General features: G+C 37.0%; 1 protein-coding gene across 1 annotated transcript; it reads left to right on the forward strand.

Annotated features, from left to right (window-relative positions):
* Window positions 1-19,341: 19,341 nt before the first annotated feature.
* Window positions 19,342-19,662, forward strand: LOC143585506 (uncharacterized). Its single transcript, XM_077067279.1, has one exon. It carries the CDS (start codon window positions 19,342-19,344, stop codon window positions 19,660-19,662), a length of 321 nt encoding a protein of 106 aa, XP_076923394.1.
* The last annotated feature ends 2,058 nt before the right edge of the window (window positions 19,663-21,720 follow it).

Below are 21,720 nucleotides of genomic sequence, written 5' to 3' on the forward strand. Positions count from 1 at the left end.
GAGTTCGAGGGTTATGAAGTGGAAGGTTATTACACGGGAGGTGATGGAAATCAAAGGGTGAATAAAGGGAACTTTGTAAATGCTCAAAGGCAACAACCGGAACCGGTTATTCAACAACAAGTTCAACAACCACCGGTTATACAACAACAACAAGTTTCACAACAAGTTCCTCCACAAGGGCAACAACAAGAGCAACAATTTCAACAAATGCCCCAACCACCACTTTAATAATTTGCACCTCAAAGGCCCATGTAAAGGCAAATGGGCCAACATATAGTACAATTGGGGGTACCAAGAAGACATAATAGAGAAATGGTAAGGGGATTTGATGCTCATTTTTGACCGGTCATCACTAATAACCCGTCTCTGGTGGTTATTCCTCTAAATCAACAAGGAAGAACATTTGAGGTTAGAACCAATTCACTCCAAAGTCTACCGAAGTATAAGGTTTTAGCAACGGAAGAACCTTATTTTCATTTGAAGGCGTATGACTCCATTTGTAACACAATCAGGGGTCAAGGTTTCTCATCGGATGATGTTAAGTTGGTCATTTTTCAAATTTCTTTGGAGGATAAGGAAAAAAGATGGATTTATACATTGCCTTCTGCATCGATTTATACTTGGGCCGAGATGCAACAAAGGTTTTTGGAAGAGTTTTTCACGACTCAAAAGACTAATGATGCAAGAAGGAGTTAGAGAACGTTTCAACAACAATTAGGTGAGATGTTTCATGAAGCATTTGAACGGTTTAACATGATGATCAAGAATTGTCCTCACCATGGTATTGCTATTTGGGAGTTGTTGAATGGTTTTTATAAGGGGTTGAATACGGAAGATAAGCAGGATTTGATGTCGATACAAATGGTACATTTGGTAATCATTATGAGCAAGATGATTGGGCGTTTTTGGAGCAAATGTCAGTCACATCAAAAAGAAAGGCTCAAACCTCAAGAAGAGCAACACCGACAACCGGAAGACCGCAAGTACATGGCGTAGAAGATGGAAGGGTGTAAACTACAAATCAAGTGTATGATGTTTGTACTAATTGTGGTGGATTGGGTCATGCAGCGGATGCTTGTACGGTAGGTCTAGAACAAGTGGAGGAAGGGAATGCAATTCTAAGTCAAGGGGGAGATGGTAGAAATTATAACAAGAACTCAAACACTTACCACCCCGGGTTGAGAAATTATCCAAATTTTCGTTATGGGAATCCGGCTACTCAATCCAATCCGAATTTCCAAGGTAATCAAGGAAATTTTGTTTCGCGTCAACAATACAACAATCAAGGAAATTTTTGAGGCGGGAACAATCAAGGTTTTCAAAGTCAATTTCAACAAACGGGTAGTGGTAAAAGTGGGTCTTTGGGTCAAAGATCTTCAAGTGGGAATGAAGTCATGGATATGCTTAGGATGATACAAAAGAGGAATCAACTTGATAAAGTGCGCATGCAAAAGGATGAAGTTCATGACAAAGCAATTCAGTCATTGACCACTCAAATGGATCAACTTGCAACCGAAGTGTCAAATTTAAAGAAAACCAAAGGCCAATTGCCAAGTGACAGCACGGTAATCCTTCTCACAATTCGTCTCGTAATATTCCTATTAATCATGTTAGTGTTTTAAGAAGTTGTAAGGAATATAAAACCAACCTGTCACCGGGTTTGGTGGATGGCATGGTTGAGGATGTTACGGGGGTGGAAAGTGATGATGATGAGGTTGAAACCAGCAACCCATTAAACATGTCACGTTTGAAAAACCATTACAAACACTGGGTCAAGCACCAATCTCAAAAGAAAAAACAAGGAAGTTGAACTAAATGCGGTCCTTCGGCTTTGCTTGACCCGAGTAAGAAAAATGTAATTTTAAAATGGGTCCTCAAAAGGAGGAAATGTGGGAGGTGTTTAAATAGGTAAAAGTGAATCTACCTCTACTTGAGGCAATCAAACAAGTTCCCGCATACGCAAAGTTTTTAAAAGAGTTATGCACTCAAAAGAGGCAACAAAAAATGCCTATACATGTTGACTTAACCGAAAGAGTGAGTTCGATTCTTAAGGGGAATCTTCCTCCCAAACTCCAAGACCCAGGAGTAACCTTAATTAATATTCAAGTTGGTGATTTTCAAATGTCTAGGGTGCTAATGGATCTTGTAGCCGGGGTGAGCATTCTCCCAGGGGGTTTGTATGACCAATACGACTTTCGTCCTTTGAAACTTGTTGAGACCATAGTTTTATTTCCCGATTTGTCTCATAAACTTCCAACGGGATTGTGTAGGATGTGATTGTGAAAGTTGAGGATTTTTATTATCCTATTGAGTTTTTGGTGTTACATTACTCATCAATTGACCCAAATCAACAACAAAATGTTATCTCGGGTTGACCATTTTTTAACAACGCTCATGCGATCATTGCTTGTAGATTTGGTACCGTTGACATGGCGTTTGGTAATCGAAAAATGCGCCTTAATGTTTTTACTAACGTTGCTAATTATTTAAGTGGTGAAGAGTGTTTTATGGCAGATGTGGTAGATCATTGTATTCCTCATGAGTATGATGAGGATTGTGTGGAAGCTTGTATTTGTGATGATTTTGAACTGGTACACGTGTGTGCTTTACGGATGGAGGAGAAAAAACAAGATGCTCTAGCTATGCAAGAGGGAAGACCACCATGGACATATCAATTCGAGAGCCTGCCAACGGAGAATAATTCGAATACAAAGTCATCTTTGGAGTGTCCACCAAAGGTTGAGTTGAAGGAACTGCCGAGCCATTTGATGTACGCATTTTTAGGAGAGATTGAAACCCTTCCGATTATCATTGCTTCTAACTTGGAGGAAGATCAAGAGTGAGCATTGGTGAAAGTTTGGAAGCACATAAAGCAGCCATTGAATGGACGCTTGCAGATCTAAAAGGTATTAGTCCTTCTATTGTTATGCATAAAATAATTATAGATGAGGATGCTAAACCAACAAGGGAGACTCAAAGAAGATTGAACCCGAACTTTCGGGAAGTGGTGAAAAAGGAGGTGATCAAGTGGTTTTTTGCCTTTAGGCGAAGGCCATTTAGATTGTATAATGACCCGGCCACTTTTCAAATATTTATGATGAGTATTTTTTTAGCTATGGTTTTAGTGAAATTTCAAAACCTTTATGTAATCTCTTATTGAAGGATGTCCCCTTTCAGTTTACTAACGAATGTTTGCAAGCCTTTGACTGTTTGAAGGAAAAATTAGTGCAAGAACCCATTCAGCAATCGCTAAATTGGTCAATGCCATTCGACATTATGTGTGATGCTAGTGACAGCACGGTTGGAGCGGTATTGGGTCAAAGATTGGATAAAAAGACGGTGGTGATCTACTATGCAAGCAAAACTTTATGCGATGCACAATTGAATTACACCGCCACCGAAAAAGAGTTGCTTGCGGTGGTGTATGTCTTAGAAAAGCTTCGCTCGTATATTTTGGGAAGTAGAGTTGTGGTTTATTCGGATCATAGCTCGGTCTGATATTTGATGGAAAAGAAATATGCAAAACCACGCTTGATTCGATGGTGTTGCTGTTGCAAGAATTTGATAACGAAATCCGTGACAAGAAAGGTTGTGAGAATGTAGTCGGGGATCACTTGTCTTGGATTCCACTTGATAGTGTTGATGACCTGATGGAGATAAACAAAAAATTTCCAGATGAACAGGTGCTTGCCGTTTCGACCGCACTGTGGTATACCTACTATGTTAACTATTTAGCCACTGGTGCGATTCCGGAACATTGGTCGAAGAAACGAGTTAGTACACGGTTTTGCGTCTCGAGTCTTTGTATTTCTCATTTATGTATTTATCGTTTAATTAATGAAATATTAACTAAGTTATTAAGCTAGTTCGTTAATGTAATCGTTTAGTTTGTTAAGGATGTTTAACGAACTAGCCTATAAGTTAAGTTCCCTCCTGATTCGTTAAGGATGTTTAACGAATCAGGGGTGATTCGTTAATCTTATTATTTAATGTATTGAAACGAAGTGGATTCTAGTTCATTACGGAATGTGTAACGAACTAGATCCATCTTCTATATATAGTGGGTTCTTCCACTGTTAATTTAAGTTTTGAGTTTAAGATATGGAACCTCTGCCCTATTGTTCTCTCAAGCTTCATTAACATATTCAATCTAATATTATGCATACACATATATACAATTAATAATAATACATAACATTAATACATAATCGTTAAAGAGCATCATGAACTAGATCCGTTATAGTTATTATAATCCTTAGATCCGAGATAGATTAGGAGGGTTTAACAAGTGGTATCAGAGCTTTCAGTTTGTTTGATTGCTCTTGATTCGATTGGTAAATCATTAATTGAGGACTGCTAATTGTTATTTTGGTATTATTTGGTTTCGTTTTGAGTTTGGATCAAATTTAATGTGAATTTGATTGAGATATGGATTGAATTGGTTAGATCTGTGTGTGTTAAGGCATTGGGAAGTTGTTGTGGTTAGGAATTGGTAATTGGATTGAGTTTGTGTGGATTGTGGTTTGGATCTGGTTTTGGCCGAAACAGGGGATCGTTTTGGTTCAAATTGGATTCGAGATAAGAATAATTGGGTTACTAGAGGTGTTGGTTTTGATTCGCGACAATGTTACGAGTAATTTGATAAGTCGTATGGACGATTTGGTTTAGTATTGATAAAGTATTAAAAATCTGGGTTTTCATTTTGGTGTTCTTAATTTGTCAAAAATCTTGAAATTCCGTATGAAGATTTGAAGATCTTCATATGTATTTGAAGATTCGCTAAATTCTTGCTTGTTCGTTAAACACTGTTCACTGATTCGTTATCCTGGTTCCCTATACTTTCTCATTCGTGTCTTTCAGTTCGTGAGACACGTGTCTTACTTCATTAACTTTAATTCCAACAACCTTTGCCACGTGGCAATAGTTGTCAGAGTTTGTTACAACCGTTGTAACAACCCGATTCGATATAGTTGATTCGTTATCAACTGTAGCTAATTCGTCACCTACTTCGTTAACAATGTCTTAGTGATTCGTTATAGAAACTCAACAGTTCGTGATCTTAATTCGCGACGTTTATACTTAGTGATTCGTTATAGAGAACCACCTGATTCGTTAACCTATTTAGTCAAACTAATTCGTTATTTTGACTTAATTCGTAGACCAGTTCGTTATAATCTACTTCGTGTGATACTATTTCAGATTCGTTAACACTGTTCCTGATTCGTTACCTGTATAACTTTCAATTCATGAATTGTGATTCGTTAACTACTGTTTGCAGTTCGTTAACAAGTACTATTCACAATTCGTTAAAGTATTTTCATACTTAACCCCTGAAAGTTGATTGTCTTGTCATTTTTTTTCAAAATGACTGGTATGTATGGTTTAGCTTCCCAAAATATGTTAATGCAACAAATGTTGCAATTGGACACCGAGATTGGTTCACATTCAAAATTTCCACGTTTAATGAAATTTAGCGATTTTGCTAAGTGGGAACCTCGTTTCCGTGCTCATATAGGGTCGGTTCACTCTGATTGTTCATATTTCTTGGATGAGGATTATACCGTTCCGATGATTGGAGATGATACCATTGGATTCACACCTAAAGCTATCTCACAATATTCGGTTGAAGAGAAGAAGGCTTTAGAAATTGAAACAAAAGCATACTCGACTCTCACTATGGCTTTACCCAAAAACATTTTTCATCAAGTTGGTAGCATAAAGATTTGTGCTTCATTATTCCAACACATTCGTATAATGAGTATGGGTAACACTACTGAAAGCAATAAGATTATGCTCAAGTTTCAATTTAGAAACTTTAACCTACTTAAGGGTGAGACTGTCGAAGAGATGACAATAAGATTTAATCATCTTATAGCTGAAATGGACAAGATGAAGTTGGAGACTTCTGAAATTGATAATATTGACACCATTAAAAGTGCTTTACCGAGTTCTTATTCGACTTTCTTAATGGTTCTGAAAGAAAATAATTATTTCAACAATGAAGATATGACAGCATCAGAATTCATGCAAAATATCGAAGCACGAGAATACGATCTTAAATGTCAAAAGTCTTCAAAGGATAATCAAGATCCTGCCTTTATGGTGAAAGTATGCCATTGAGTTCAACCATTTCTCCTATCACTGCATTTCTTACACAAAATGCAAGTGATAATGCAACAACTATTTATAGTGATCCACGTGCTTGTTTCTACACAGCTGGAAACTCTGGATCATTTGGTGTTTCTAGTTCATCTGGAGGATCTGGAAATTCATCACCTGCAAATCAATTCGCATCACAATCAAATGTGAACATAAGGGAGGCTGAACAAAACTTTGATTTTCTGTCCGCCTTCATGACTTCATACGAGAATCTGGTTAGTAGTAAGATTGCAACGAGTGATTTGACTGATGAAGACTATGATCAAATTGATCCCGATGATTTGGAACTTATGGATCTAAAGTGGAATATGGCAATGATTGTCAGGAAAGTAAAAACGATTATGCAAAGAACTGGCAAAGATCTTCCATCATTAAACAAGAAGTTGGGTTTTGATAAATTAAAGGTTAAATGCTATAACTGTCAGGAATTTGGGCATTTCGCTAAAGAGTGTGACAAGCCAAAGAAGGAGTACACTGTTCCCAGAAAGCAAGATCAGAATTCATCTGGTAAAAGTGGAAATGATGCAGGAAAGTCTTCTGGAACTAAACCTTCCTCATCTGGGTCACAAGCAATGTTGTCTAACTTGGATAGTACTGATTAGTCACAACTATTTATGTGCCATGACAATCAAGCTAATTTGGTGATGTATGGGTCAAGTGAAAATTTTCAAGATGCAAGTGGGAGTGAGCAATCTTCTGATGTTGATACTGAATCTGATTCAGATGATTCAAGTGAAAAGATTCCAACTTCTTTCGCTTGCATGGCTAAAATTAGTGATTCAACCACGTCTGCTTACATGGCTAAGCAAAATAAGGTTAGTACTTCTACTTCTAAGTTATCTGTTAGTGTTTCATGTGACGATTGTGAACTCAACAAGCCTAAGATAGATTCCTTGAAACTTCAAAATGATAATTTGCTAAAAGAGATTGTTTCTTTAAAGGACACTTATAGGCAATCATTAACCTCTCAAATGAATTCAAGAGAGAAGATTGAGGCCTTGACCATAAGTAATCATGATCTTAAGGCTGAGTTGTCTGTGAAGATGACTATGATGAAAAAAAATTTCAAGAAATCTTTAAACACCGTTCTAAGATTACTGAACTGGAGAATGAGATTCTTGAATTGAAGAATAAGTTGAGCAAATTTAGAAACTCATCATTTTTACTTAATGAAATAACTGAAGTATCTGGTAAGCAAAAAGATTCAAGAAGGGGTATTGGCTTTGTTGAAATACCACCACCTTTTCAAAATGATTATAAAATGAATCCGTTTCCAAGAAAGGAAGAAGAAGTGGTTGTCAAAAAATCTGTTGTTTCAGAAAAACCTAAACCAGTGCAAACTGATCATGTTAAAGCTCAACCGTCAATTCAAAAATCTCATGTTGAAAGCAATAAAATCTTTGTTGAAAATGTTGATAATGTCATTATTGAGGATGTGTATGAACCAGAAGTTATACACAAAAACAAGAACATTCCGAGTTCTAATCACATTCTTTGTGAACCTCATGAATTTGAGGAGGTTGTGTATGGTTCACACACAACTCAAGTGAAAACAAAAGAACATGTTAAGACCAAACCAGTGAAGACTAAAAATTCAGACAAGCCTAAAATTTCTGATGAGGATTTGAGACGTTTTATCAATCCTAATGTTTCAAAGTCATCAACTGGTCGTGTGTTTAAATTAAAGGGAATTAACACAATGTTCACTGAGAAAGGCATTCCAATTAGTATCATTAAACCATAACTGATTGAAAGTGTTTTTCACAATGAAACTTCCAAGATTCAAGAGCTTGAGCGTCAATATGCTTGTGCCAAAACATCAAACTCATCAGATCCTCTGGTTAGAGCTAAGCAAGTGTTAAAAATGGCTAAGAAAATTAATTTTGTCAAAACAACTGGCACTGACACGTTGCAAAGTTTTTAGAATTGCTCTAACCTTGATTTCTATTTAAAGAAGAAATCGGTGTTGTTTGATGAATTGGCCAAGAATGTTACTAAGACCAGGATTCATCAACCTTCTATGGCATCTGTGATTCCAAATTCTCAACATAATCAGGTTGATATGCGAAGTTGCTTTCTTTGCGGTCAACAAGGTCATGTAGTGAGAAATTGCGGCCAGAAGAACACTCAGAATCTTCACCCGTTTATCAAGGATCAATCTAACTCGGTTCCTGTGATAAAAGAGATACTTAAACGACCTTTGTCGGGTGTTGATGATACTACTCATATTATGTTCTCTAACGTGAATCCACGAAAGGTGATTCATGTGAATGAAACAATTTGTCAAGTTAAACCGAAGTTTGTTCCAACTGAACCGATATGCAAGAACATGAATACGAATATCGTTCATGCTGCTTATCTGAGACGAAAGTCTAAGAGACCGATAACTTATTCTCAAGTGGCAGAACAACAATCGAATTCAGTTAAAATTAATTCTTCTCATGGAAACCAAGAGGTGCCCAAGACTGAGGCCTGGGCTGCCTTTTTGAACTAATCATTTTCTTTTATGTGTAGGGTATATCCAAGACCATTTCTGGTGAAAACTGGATTATGGATAGTGGATGTTCTCGTCATATTACCAGAAATCTCAACCTCTTACAAAATGTGAGAAATATTCAAGGAGGTTATGTGTCATTTGCTGGGAATTCAGGGGGTATGATAACACAAGAAGGTGAAGTTTCAAATGGGCATATTACCTTTGAAATGGTCAATTATTGTGATAAGGTTGATAATAACTTATTAAGTGTATTTCAAATCTGTGACAAAAAGTACACTACTGTATTTACTGACCAAGAATATCTGATTTTTCAACCAGGATACGTCAATCCCGAGGACATGGTTGTCATGCGATCACCTCGATCAAATGATATTTTTGTCTTAAATATGAGCTCTAAAGTATCAACATCTATCGAAACATGTTTTGTCTCAAAAGTGACTAAGAAAGACACCATTCTATGGCATCGTAGAATGGTTCACATTCATGTTCGTAAGATGAACTATCTAATGGCAAATGACTTAGTTGAAGGCGTGTCTTTTAAGAATTTTAAGTTATCCGACCACTGTATTGCTTGCAAAAAGGGAAAACAGAAGAAAAAGTCACATCCTTCTAAGTTATTGAATTCCATTGATACACCATTAGAATGACTTCATATGGATTTGTTCAGTCTAGTGAATCGTGCTAGTATCTCTGTAGATTGGTATTGCCTGATAGTTACCGATGATTATTCAAGATACTCATGGGTCTTATTTATGAGCTCGAAATATCAAACACCTGTTCTCGTTCAAAATTTAATCACTAAGATCGAATCACTTTACAAACAGAAGGTGAGGAGAATTCGAAGTGACAATGGTACTGAATTTAAAAATACTGTATTGGATTTCTTTTGTGTACAAAAGGGAATTCATCGAGAATACAGTGCCCTATATGTACCACAACAAAACGGTGTTGCTGAAAGGAAAAACATATGTTTGATTGAAGCTACTAGAACTATGCTTGCCGATTCTAAGCTTCCTGTCCAATTTTGGAATGAGGCGGTGAATATTGCGTGTTATACGCTCAATCGGGTTCTAACTGTTAAGAGACTCAAGAAGACAAGCTATGAACTTTTGAATAGTCGAAAGCCTAACTTAAAGTACTTAGAACCTTTCGGGTGTCCTTGTACAATGTTGAAGAAGGATGTGGGTAAGTTTGATGAAAAAGCTATCGAGGGGTATTTCTTGGGTTATGCTTCTCCAAAGAAACGGGTATTTTATTTCATTTCCAGTTGTGTTGAGGAGTGGTACCATGTGGACTGTCAAAAGTACACCACACCTCTTCAAGGGAAAGGTCCCAACTGGAAGTTTGACTATGATAGCTTATTTAATTCTTTTCCTCCAACTACTGAGCAACCAGATGAAGACCTAGTTCGTGCATACTTTGAAGATCATTTGGTAATTCCAAGATTTTCAAGTTCTAATGATGTTGAAGCTCCAACTGATGCTCCAACTGAAGATCCTCATGATGATTCTCCAGTTTCTTTTGATAATGCATCTACTTCTTCTGATGATAATCAAGGTGCTGATCAAGTTATTGACCTTGATAGTGATGGTTATCATGAGCTTGGAGAACATTACCCTAACTTATTCGAAAATGTTGTTGTTCCTGAAAATCCCACTCTTAGGATTCATAATTATCATGCTAAGGAAAACATCATTGGAGAACTTGATTTGGGAGTTCAAACACGTCATCAAGTTGCTTCATCAAATGGGAATAATGTATTGTGTGCTTATGCAGATTTACATTCTTCTGGAATTGTAAATGTTGCTAAATTCACTTGCTTTCTATCCCAAGTTGAGCCAACTACGCCTCGTATGGCACTTCAAGATCCTTCTTGGGTAGAAGCTATACAAGAGGAATTACAGCAGTTCGCACATTTGGGTGTTTGGGATCTTATCGACAAACCCGCTAGAGTCAAGAAGGCTATTCCGACTAAGTGGGTATTTAAATGTAAGAAAGACGATCGTGGGGTGATCGTGAGAAACAAGGCACGATTAGTGGTGCAAGGTTTCCATCAGCAAGAGGGTGTTGACTACACTGAGGTATACGCTCCGGTAGCAAGATTGGAGTCTATACGAATCTTTCTGGCTTATGCGGCTTACAAGAATATAAAAGTCTATCAAATGGATGTGAAAAGTGCTTTTCTCAATGGTGAACTACACGAGAAAGTGTTTGTGTTACAGCCTCCTGGCTTCGAAGACCCTGATTATCCTGACCAAGTTTATCGTTTAAACAAGGCATTATACGGTCTACATCAAGCCCCGAGAGCTTGGTGTGGCACGCTTGCCGACCATCTGACGGATAAAGGTTTCAAGCGAGGGACTGTTGACTGCACTTTATTTTACAAAAACATTGTTGACGATCTTCTCCTCGTTCAAATTTACGTCGACGACATAATTTTTGGGTCAACAAACGATGTGTTATGTAAGGAGTTCTAGAAGTCAATGGAGACTAAATTCGAAATGAGTTCGATGGGAGAGATGAACTTCTTTCTAGGGTTACAGGTTCACCAGTCTGCTAAAGGAATTTTCATTCACCAGACCAAGTATGTGAACGATGTCTTGAGCCGATTCAAGATTTCTGCCGGAAAAACCCCTTCTACTCCTCTCCCCGTGGGTCACAATTTATCACCAGATGAATTGGAGGATACTATCGATCCTACCCTCTATCGAGCTATGATTGGTTCTTTGATGTATCTTACTACTTCTCGACCCGACATAATGTTTGTTATTTGTTTATGTGCTAGGTACCAAGCTAGTCCCCAGTGACTCACCTGGTAGCGGTCAAGCGTATTCTTCAATATCTGAGGGGCAAACCAGACACCGGGTTATGGTACCCCAATGACGATAACTTTGATCTTACCGCTTATTCTGACTCAGACTATGGAGGATGCATATGTAGGATGCAAGATTAACTTTAAATCGACTACAGCAGGATGTCAATTCTTAGGAAACCGGCTTGTTTTCTGGCAGTGTAAGAAGAAGACAACGGTCTCCACTTCAACTGCCGAAGCTAAGTATGTTGCAGCCTCGAGTTGCTGTTCCCAAGTTTTGTGGATACAACAACATCTTCACGACTACGGTTTAAAGTTTCTTACTACTCCCATTTTAATTAATAATTCTGCTGCCATTAGCATCACCAAAAATCCCGTACAACATTCTAAAACGAAACATATCGAAATTCGATATCATTTCATACGGGATTGTTTTGAAAAGAAGTTGATTGACCATGAGAAAGTACATACTGGTTTTCAAAACGGTGATTTATTTACCAAAGCATTTGACAAAACGCGTTTTCAATTTTTTCTTGGTTTAAATGGCTTAAAGACCCTTGCTGATATTCTGAAACTAGGATAATTATCTTTATTTTCGATTTTTTTTTCATTTAAATTTTATTTTCGGTTTTTAATTTTTAAGGGGTGATAATAGAAAATACAAAAATATTGTGTTTTTAGTTTGTATAGATAAAAACCCAAAAACATTGAAAAAATCAAAAATAGTGTGTTTTCATGTCTTTAATATTTTTCTTTAAAAATGTGTTTGAAAATCAAAAAACATTTTAAAATCTTGAAAAAGACAAAAAGATTGTGTTTTCTTGTTTGTATAAGAAAATTTGAAAAATTCAAAGATTGTGAAATTTTTATTCTATTTATAAGAAAATTTGAAAATTCAAAAAGATTGTGAATTTCTCGTTTGTATAGAAAAATCCAAAAAGGACAAAAAGATAGTGTTTCTGTATGTAAAGAGAAAAACCAAAAAGATTTTTGCTTACATTCGCTGAAAAGTATGTCAATTATTCATATTTGAAGGACATATACTTGTATATGTTTGGTCCTGAGATTTACTCGTAAATGATCGGGATAGCAATTTACCTGATAATGGAAAGTATTTGGGGCGTTCGTTATACGGTTTTATTTTATTTTCTCGCTGAAAATTATGTCGGTTATTTAAGTTTGTGGAGCATGCTTGCATGTTTTGGTCCTGTTATCTACTTGTAGATTGATAGGATAGCCATTAATCTATAGACTGAAAGTGACTGGGGCGATTAAACTCATTTTGTTTTATGCTCCTCAAAATTCTGAGTTTTTGAAGCAAAAAGAGAAAATGATAGTACATTGATCGTTTGACCCCAAATCCAGCAAGAAATAAGCTTAAAAGACTATCTGCTTAATTGCATTGGTGCATTGGTAGGTCTTAAACAAGCTGTTAGAGTAAAGTAAGTGATATAAACATAAAGAAAAGCCAAATTGAAAGAGGTGTTAGTCTCTAGCAAAAATCTCGGTGAGGATGGCAGAAATGTAATAACCTGTCAAACTCAAGCCTTATTGTTGTTTGATCACCTAAAAATATAATAAAGCAAATAACAAGCGTTGAGATTCTGGACACTGTGAGTCTTTATGCGGTTTAATCATCTGGGTATTCATAAGCATGAATATTTCACTCGCTTTTAGAGCAAACCCAAAGTCATTAAACTTGATCATTGATGTACTTCGTACAATTTAAATTACTGACTTGATCAAAATACGCTGTTAGTCATACATCTGTTCCTCCCTTGCACGCGTCTCATTACCAATAAGAAACGGACCCCAGGGGATACAATGTATGTAAGCCGACAGATTGACTCGTGCATTCTCACTCACAGTAAAGGAAACTTGATGCATTGCTCGAAAATCATTTAAAATCAAAATTTTGATCAAGACTATAATTGGTTTAAGTCAAGTTGGGGTGATACGGTAAAAATCAAATTAAACTTGAACCGATATTAGAGGCTGATAGTTTCTGATATTGTGTGCGCTAATTGAACCATTAACCATATCACAGAAATGCTTGAAAGTTTGTCATAAGATTTAAGTGGACAACAATATCAATGACCGACTTAACGCCAGTCACAATATCGCTGAAATATAAAACTGTGATGGAATGGCATTTTGGTCAATATGATTCTCTGCTCAAACTATACAAAAACACAAAAATATGTACTGCTTTTGAAAAATCTTACAAAAACACAAAAACGTTTTCTATTCTACATTTTTATTTTCGGATATTTTTCTTGTAAATATTTTACATACTAGACTATGTATAACTTATTCGATTGCAACGGATATCAAAACCGTATTTTTTTAATTATCAAAATACCAAAAAGATTTTCTTTTCACTTTACATATTATTTAAATTTTTTTTTAAGTTATGTGTTTCAAAACGAAAAACACATTAAGATATTCAATCATCGAGATATGGATTCTCGGTAATTCATTTAAGTTAAGATAATTCAATTGGTTTTATTATATATTTTTAATTATTTATATTTAATTAATTCTTTTATTTATTTAGTTTAAACTTACATAATTTAATTAATTATTTGATAAGGTGATTCGTTAACGTTGATTCGTTAAAGTAACGAATTAAAGCCATTTATAACGAATTGAGTTATTCGTTAAGATTAATTCGCTTCCGCCACTCTGTAACGAATGGCTTATAATTCGTTAAGCCATGTTGTTAAGTTAAGATAACGAATCACATGATTCATTATTTCAAAATTCAAACGAATCAGATGATTCGTTACATTGGCTTTCGTACCGTGTCAGTCTATATACGGACGCGTGAAAACGATTTGTATCACTATTCACTGTCTTCTTCTCAAATAGTACTGTTACTCTGCTCAAAATTTCTAGAATTTTTTACCTTCGTTTTTCCGTATTTTGTTTATATATTCGTGTTCCTAAGGTATAGACGATCACACCTTCATGATTTCGTCAATTTTTATAAGGGTTTGATGGGTTAATTACTTGATTAAGTTATCGGGTTTTAGAGATTTTCTTAAACCGTAATTTAACTGCTTTATACCATGTTTTGGAACAACAAATCGATGTCATTGTAATCGCAATATGATTCCGAGATCCATTGTGATCACTGATTTGGTCTTATGATGTTGATTATAGTTGTATCAATTTCCGATTGCAAATTTGACTTTTCTGTTCTAGGTAATTTTGACCTTAATAGTCAAACATTAAGCTAAATTGGCCATTCGTTATGCTTAATGAATTGGAACTTATTCGTGTCCAATTCGTTATGCAATTCACACGAATCAGGATAACGACTCAATATTTATAACGAATCAGATTGGCATTCGTTATTTATAATGAATTAGACTTTAATTCGTTAACTTTTCATAGTAATTCGTTAGTCCTAATTCGTTAACCATTTACTTGATAGGGAAGTAGCTGATTTGTTATAACAAATTGCCATTCGTTATAACGAATCAGATTTTTAAACGAATGACATAATTATTATATTTTTAAATTAAAAGTATTTATAAATTGGTTTAATTGTAATCCTTTAATTATATATATATATTAATTACCTAAGTATTATGTTTATTATTACTGATTTTATACTATGTATATACAGTATTATGGCTGATAACAAGGAACAAGATCCCCCGGTTGCTGATCAACAACAACAGCAGCAGCAGCAGCAACAGCAACAACAACAACAACAAGAACTAGAGATACCGATGCTTCCGTACAACAAAAAGCATAATATATGTGCTTTTGTCGGTACGAATTTTGCCAATGAAGATGTATTTGGGGATCTACTAACATTTATTAGACGTTCGGTTATACACTTTGCTGTGACTGCTCGGCCGAAAGTTTATCTAAGCATTATACGTCAATTCTGGAATACGACCAAGAATGTTGAAGTTGAGAACCATATTAAAGCCACGATCAACCAAACACCCATCACTGTTGACACGGATGTTATTCGAAGGGTGCTTCGTTTTGGAGATACTATTGATCATTCGTGTGAGTTTGATAAAAGGTTTATCAAGGGTTTGTTTCGTAGATTGTTCTATGGTGGTGACTTTGAAGCATCCATGTATAACAAGAATGTATTATGCCCAACATACAAGTATTTATTGCATGTACTAATCCATTGATTAGGAGGTCGTAAAGGTGGTTTTGATGAATGTCGGATTATGCTACAATCGGCATTTGTTGCTTTGATCTTGAACAAGCCTTTCAACTTCTCGGAAATGATTTTCTATCATCTTAAGGAACAATGCCTTCATATGGTTCAACGAAAGAAGTTTCTCATGTATCCTCGGTTTCACCAATTGATTATTGAAGATTTGATTCCTAGTCTGGTTATCAATCGAACATTGGCAGACGATGTGTTACCACTGGAGCATATGTCAGCTGATACTGTACGACGGATGAAGATCTATCGGAAGGATACACCTAGGACCAAATGTTTGATTGGTCATTTGGTGAATCCAGATTATGAATGTCTTCCCGATGAACGCTGGATCCATGATGACTCGGATTCCGAGCGTGAGGAAGGAGCAGGTGGGAACGACGGAGACGATGATGATAATAATGATGGAGATGGTGGTAATGGTGGTGTTCCAGCTCTCCAACCAGATGTGGTTGAGGCTGCTTTAGCTGGCGCTATAGCTGCTCATCATAAACGTAAAGGGAAAGAATTAGCTCGTGAAGGATAGTCTAAGCGACGAGTGTCGGCTGGTGTTGTCATCTCAATTGAAGTTCAACCTCCAAGGCCGTCTATTCCTCAACGCCCGGTGGTGCCGCTTACTACTAGCACTCCGGAGCTTACATTGACGACCACGCTTACGTCGGATCCTAGGCTTGGCATGATTCCACTGTATGTTTTATCTACTTTGCCAAGGCCTACTACAGTTACTTCGGTGGTTTCTCCAACACCGGTGATGATGCCTCCTCCTCCAATGGACATTTCATTTCCGAGGCTTAGCCGTCCTCAAGGTCCAGTACAGCCTATCCCTGCTTCGTTTCATGCTATGCCTCAAGATCAGCAGACGAATATGCTTTTGAGCCTACTTCATCTTTATGAAAATCAAATGTCAGATGATCGTCTGAATCAAGAGCGTATAATGGAGATCAAAAGAAGTTGATGAGCTATGTTTCTTACTACCAAAAAAGAAACAAAGGCCCTCCGTGACATTGGTACGTCTCAGGGGGTGAAAATTAAAGAGCAGGAGGGATTATCTTGCAACTAACATGCAAGGACGGCGCACTGAAGAAGCTTAAAAATGATGATGAAGATCCATATGCTTCTAGTGCTGGAGGAAGTGAGCCGAAACAATCTCACGGCTCGTCCTCTGGTGCAGGTTCGAGTGTTGTCGATGATTCGGGGAAGCAGATTATTGTTTATTGTGATTATACGGCTGCTAAACCCATAGAGATGATCAAGGCTAGTACAGTCATCTTTGTTGATGGATCGGGGGTGGTGAGGAGTGTTGTGAATAAGGATGAGATTGAGGTGGGACAGTTTGTTGAAAGGTCTCTAACACGAGAGCAGATTTCCTTACTGCTTGGCTTAAATGACGATGATTTGACTGTGTTAGAAGCCGAACCTGATGTGGAGGTTGAAAACGATGAAGAGATCTTGAATGATCCAACTATTCAGATCAACACGGCTTTTATTTATGAAGACGATGAGGTGGAGATTGAGGATATGACTGCTGAGGAATACCCTGACCTATTTCAACACACAAATGTTGATCAGAGTGCTCCTGTATTTACTGAGGAAACAGTCAAAGCAGCTGAGGATCATTTGGAAAGGGTGTCAAAGGGCAAGAAAGTTGTTGATACACGATTTGACACGATCCGTGATCCATCATTGGCTGATATTCAGAGATGGTTTGGGTATCGTAAATATTGTAAGGTTATTGAAGCGTACCGTTATGTAGATAAAAGAGCAAGAAGTTGAAGCAATTGCACGTGCCAAAGCTAACCAGATGATTTCTTTCAAGGCCGTGTCAAATGTTCAAGGTGATATTATTTCCTGGCTCTTTGATCATGATTTGAATGTTTGCATTGTTAAATGGGAGAAAGGCATCCAATATTATGAAAAGATTACCGATGTTCTCTCTTTACCGCGTTGGGACGTTCGGACCCTCGCTAGTCGACCATTTATAAACCGTGGGAAAAATCATCGGGCAGAATAGTTTCACCAACATTTGCTCTTCGAGTTCAACCATTGGTTCAATTTTTTTAAACCACAGGTTCCAACTCGCAAGCGTATTAACGAGATTGATCCAAGAACGGGTTGGAGGAAGTTGGTTCTTAAAGTAAAGCCGCCAAAAACGATGAAGCGTGTGCCGGTGAAGACATTGAATCAACATATGTATTTATCGTTCAATAGCTGGTACTACGACAACCGAACTGGCGAGGCCGTTATTGTCTTGGGTAAATGATTAAAGACCGATCTGATAAAGATCATCGATCCGATGTGGCTCGTAAACTTAAAAAAGACCGACAACGACGTGATGTTTAAGAATAAGATATTAATCGAGCGCAGTGAAGACTATGACCGTGAAATGCAGTTTCAACGCGTTGTTCGGGTATGTCATGAGCATGGTAATTATAGCTGCAGAGATTGGCGGACAAGACGCTTCAAATAAATTAAAGAAAAAGAGCTCAAGACGAGGGGGTGTCTGTTAGTACACGATTTTGCGTCTCGAGTCTTTGTATTTATCGTTTATGTATTTATCATTTAATTAATGTAATATTAACTAAGTTATTAAGCAATTTCATTAATGTAATCGTTTAGTTCGTTAAGGATGTTTAACGAACTAGACAATAAGTTAAGTTCCCTCCTGATTCGTTAAGGATGTTTAACGAATCAGGGGGTGATTCGTTAATCTTGTTTATTTAATGTATTGTAACGAAGAGGAGTCTAGTTCGTTACGGAATGTGTAACGAACTAGATCCATCTTCTATATATAGTGGGTTCTTCCACTGTTAATTTAAGTTTTGAGTTTAAGATATCGACCCTCTGCCCTATTGTTCTCTCAATCTTCATTAACGTATTCAATCTAATATTATACATACACATATATACAATTAATACTAATACATAACATTAATACATAATCGTTAATGAGCATCATGAACTAGATACGTTATAGTTATTATAATCCTTAAATCTGAGATAGATTAGGAGGGTTTAACAAAACGGATACAATAGTTCATGGCCCAAGTCAAGCAATACATTTGGGATGAAATGGATCTTTTCAAGGTTGGTGCAAATCAAGTTCTTAGACGATGTATACCCGAGATAGAAGTGCAAGAGATTTTGAAACACGCTCATTCGTCGGCATGTTGGGGCCATTTTAGTGGCTCTAAAACGGGGTATAGAGTTCTTACTGCGGGTTTTATTGGCCAACACATTTTAAGGATGCCAATGAATATGCACGACATTGCCTAAATTGTCAGAGAATGGGAGGGATATCAAAAAGGAATGAAATGCATTTACAACCCATCTTGGTGGTTTATATTTTTGATGTTTGGGGTAGACTTCATGGGCCCGTTTCCGAATTCATGCGGCTATTTGTACATTCTCGTTGCAGTCGATTATGTGTCAAAGTGGGTTGAACGCAACACGAACTAATGATCACTCCGTTGTGTGCAAGTTTGTACAATCAAATATTTTCTCAAGATTTGTATTCCCAAGAGTAATTATAAGCGATGGTGGATCACACTTCAAGAACTTCACGTTTGGCAAGTTGTTAAAAAGGTATGGTGTCAATCACCGAATTGCAACTCCTTATCATCCTCAAACTAGTGGCCAAGTCGAATTTCAAATCGACAAATTAAGGAAATTTTAATGAAGAAGGTTCGGGTCGATAGGAAAGATTGGTCGGTCAAATTGGATGATTCATTGTGGGCATATCGCACCGCCTACAAGTCACCGATTTGTACCACTCCTTATCGGTTGGTGTATGGGAAGGGTTGTCATTTGCCAATGGAGTTGGCTCACCGGGTGCTATGGGCGACAAAGAATGTGAATATGGACTATAATGAAGTCGGTGAGTTGAGGGAATTGAAGTTAAGCGAGTTAGAAGAAATCCGAGATGAAGCTTATGAATGTGCTTCGGCTTACAAAGACAAACTAAAGAGGGTGAACGATGCTAAGATAAGGAAGTAAACGTTTGAAGTTGGGTAAAAGGTGTGGCTCTAAAATTCAAGACTCAAGCTGTTTCCTGGGAAGCTCAAAAGCAAGTGAATGGGGCCTTATGTCATCACACGAGTAGGAAGGTTTGGTGATGTTGAGATTGAAGATATGCAAAATCAAGTTAAACAACTTGTGAATGGACATCGCCTTAAACCATACCTAGAAGGAATATATGTTAATGTGCTTGAAGATGACAATGTGAGTTTCATTTTGAGCTCACAGGATGGTCCCACATCGTAATGGCCCAGGTTTGTTGTATATTTTATTTTATTTTTGGTTTAATTAGGTTTTAAAAATTATTGTTCTTGTCTTGGAATGTGTCCGACTCAAGTGTGGGGAATTTCTTACAAATTTCTTTACCTTGTTGGGGACAACTCGGATTTTCATGGGGGGTAGGGTATTTTTTATGTTTATTGTAGGTAACTTTTGTGATTTATAAAAAAATAAAAATATATATATTTGTTTTTGTAAAGAAGCAACCGTAAGCCACAGTCAACACCGTGGCCTACGGTCAAACAGACGTGAGCCACGGTCAACAGAACATCCACAATTCGGTGGGTTTTGTTTTATCTGAATCAAGGTGACCGTAGACCACGGTCAACACCATGGCCCACGGTCGACCTGATGGTTTTTCTAAGTTAAAGTGACCGTGGACCACGGTCGTCACCGTGGCCCATGGTGTGTCTGTTACTGCAGGTCCGATGGTAGATACATAATAACAAAAAAAAAAGAAAAAAAATAATTAAAAATCTTTTTAAAGAAATCACAACCACATATAATGCCTACCTTTATTCTTTCTTCTTTCTTCATTCACCATATTTTCTTCTTCCTCATCCTCTCTAAAAAAAACCCTAACCCCTCTATAACCATAACTCTTTCAAACAACCACCAAATCCAAAGGTTCTTGAGCCTATTATGAGTGGAATTTTGTAAGGATTAAGAATATCAACTCAAATTTCATTGATTTCTAAGTCTTAATTCGATTTTTTGGCATTTGGGTTTCGAAATTTTCTAGGAAATTTGGGCATATTTGCATTTTGTAGAATAATTAGTATTTTGTGATCTTACGCAACAACCAAGGTATGTTCTTTTTCAATTCTTTGTATACATTGCAAATTTGTTAAGGTAGAATTTGGTGAAGTTTGTACCCACTTGCTTGTTGGTTAATTAGTGTAATAGTGATACATTGTGGTTAGGGATATTAGATAAGATCTTTAAACATACGATTTTTATTTTCAGTAAAGAAGATGAATATCAAGTGTTTATTTGTGTTTTGAGGCTTTAGTGAATTGCATAAATTGTTGAATATCCACAACCATAGTAACAAGCAAGTGTGGGGATGTACCGATTGAATTAACTTGGTTTGTTTTGGGTGATCTATGTGTGTATATGGGTAGAACCGTAGGAAAGGGAAAAGGGAAAGCCACATCTTCTAGTGGTCAAACGGCTCAAGCAAAGAGGCAGAGAATGCAAGAGGAGCAAGAGCAAGCTGAAGAGCGAGTGCAGATTCTGAAACCAACGTGGAAAGGCGGGGTGTTGTCAAGTTATCAGCAACCCAATTTGTTAAGAGATAAGTTATGAACGTTTCAAAAGAAGAGTGACGCATTTATGTGTGAAAAAGAAGTAATTGATCCCGGTTTTAAAGCATTTGGTGTGATTGGCAAGTTTGAATCATTAGGTTGGGAGGCAGCTCTATAGTGTTATGATGAGGAATGAATCACATTGTTTGATAGGGAAATGAAGAGTGGATATCAACTCTAAGGTGTCCACCATTTAAAAGGTCCACCAACATGAAATTGATTGGCACGGTGGGTGGAAACCATGTGGTGATGTCCTTTGACACCTTAAACCAGATTGCCCAATTCGATAGCAAGCCTGATCGAATGTACGTGTACCCAACTGTGAAAGATTTGTATGATGAACCCGGCAAACACCCTCAATGGCATACTACGCTAGAAAAAGTCCTCAAAGGTGGCAGGGGTTTGAGTTCATCGGTAAGGAGCTCTGATTTGAAAATTGAAGCAAAGTTGT

Source organism: Bidens hawaiensis, unplaced genomic scaffold, assembly GCF_021521415.1.
Source record: "Bidens hawaiensis isolate Kalapana, Puna unplaced genomic scaffold, B.hawaiensis_p1.1 tig00033874_1, whole genome shotgun sequence".
Taxonomy (NCBI): domain Eukaryota; kingdom Viridiplantae; phylum Streptophyta; class Magnoliopsida; order Asterales; family Asteraceae; genus Bidens; species Bidens hawaiensis.

Coding starts and splice junctions, on each gene's coding strand:
- LOC143585506 (XM_077067279.1), top strand. CDS start 19,342: ATGAAGAAGGTTCGGGTCGATAGGAAAGATTGGTCGGTCAAATTGGAT.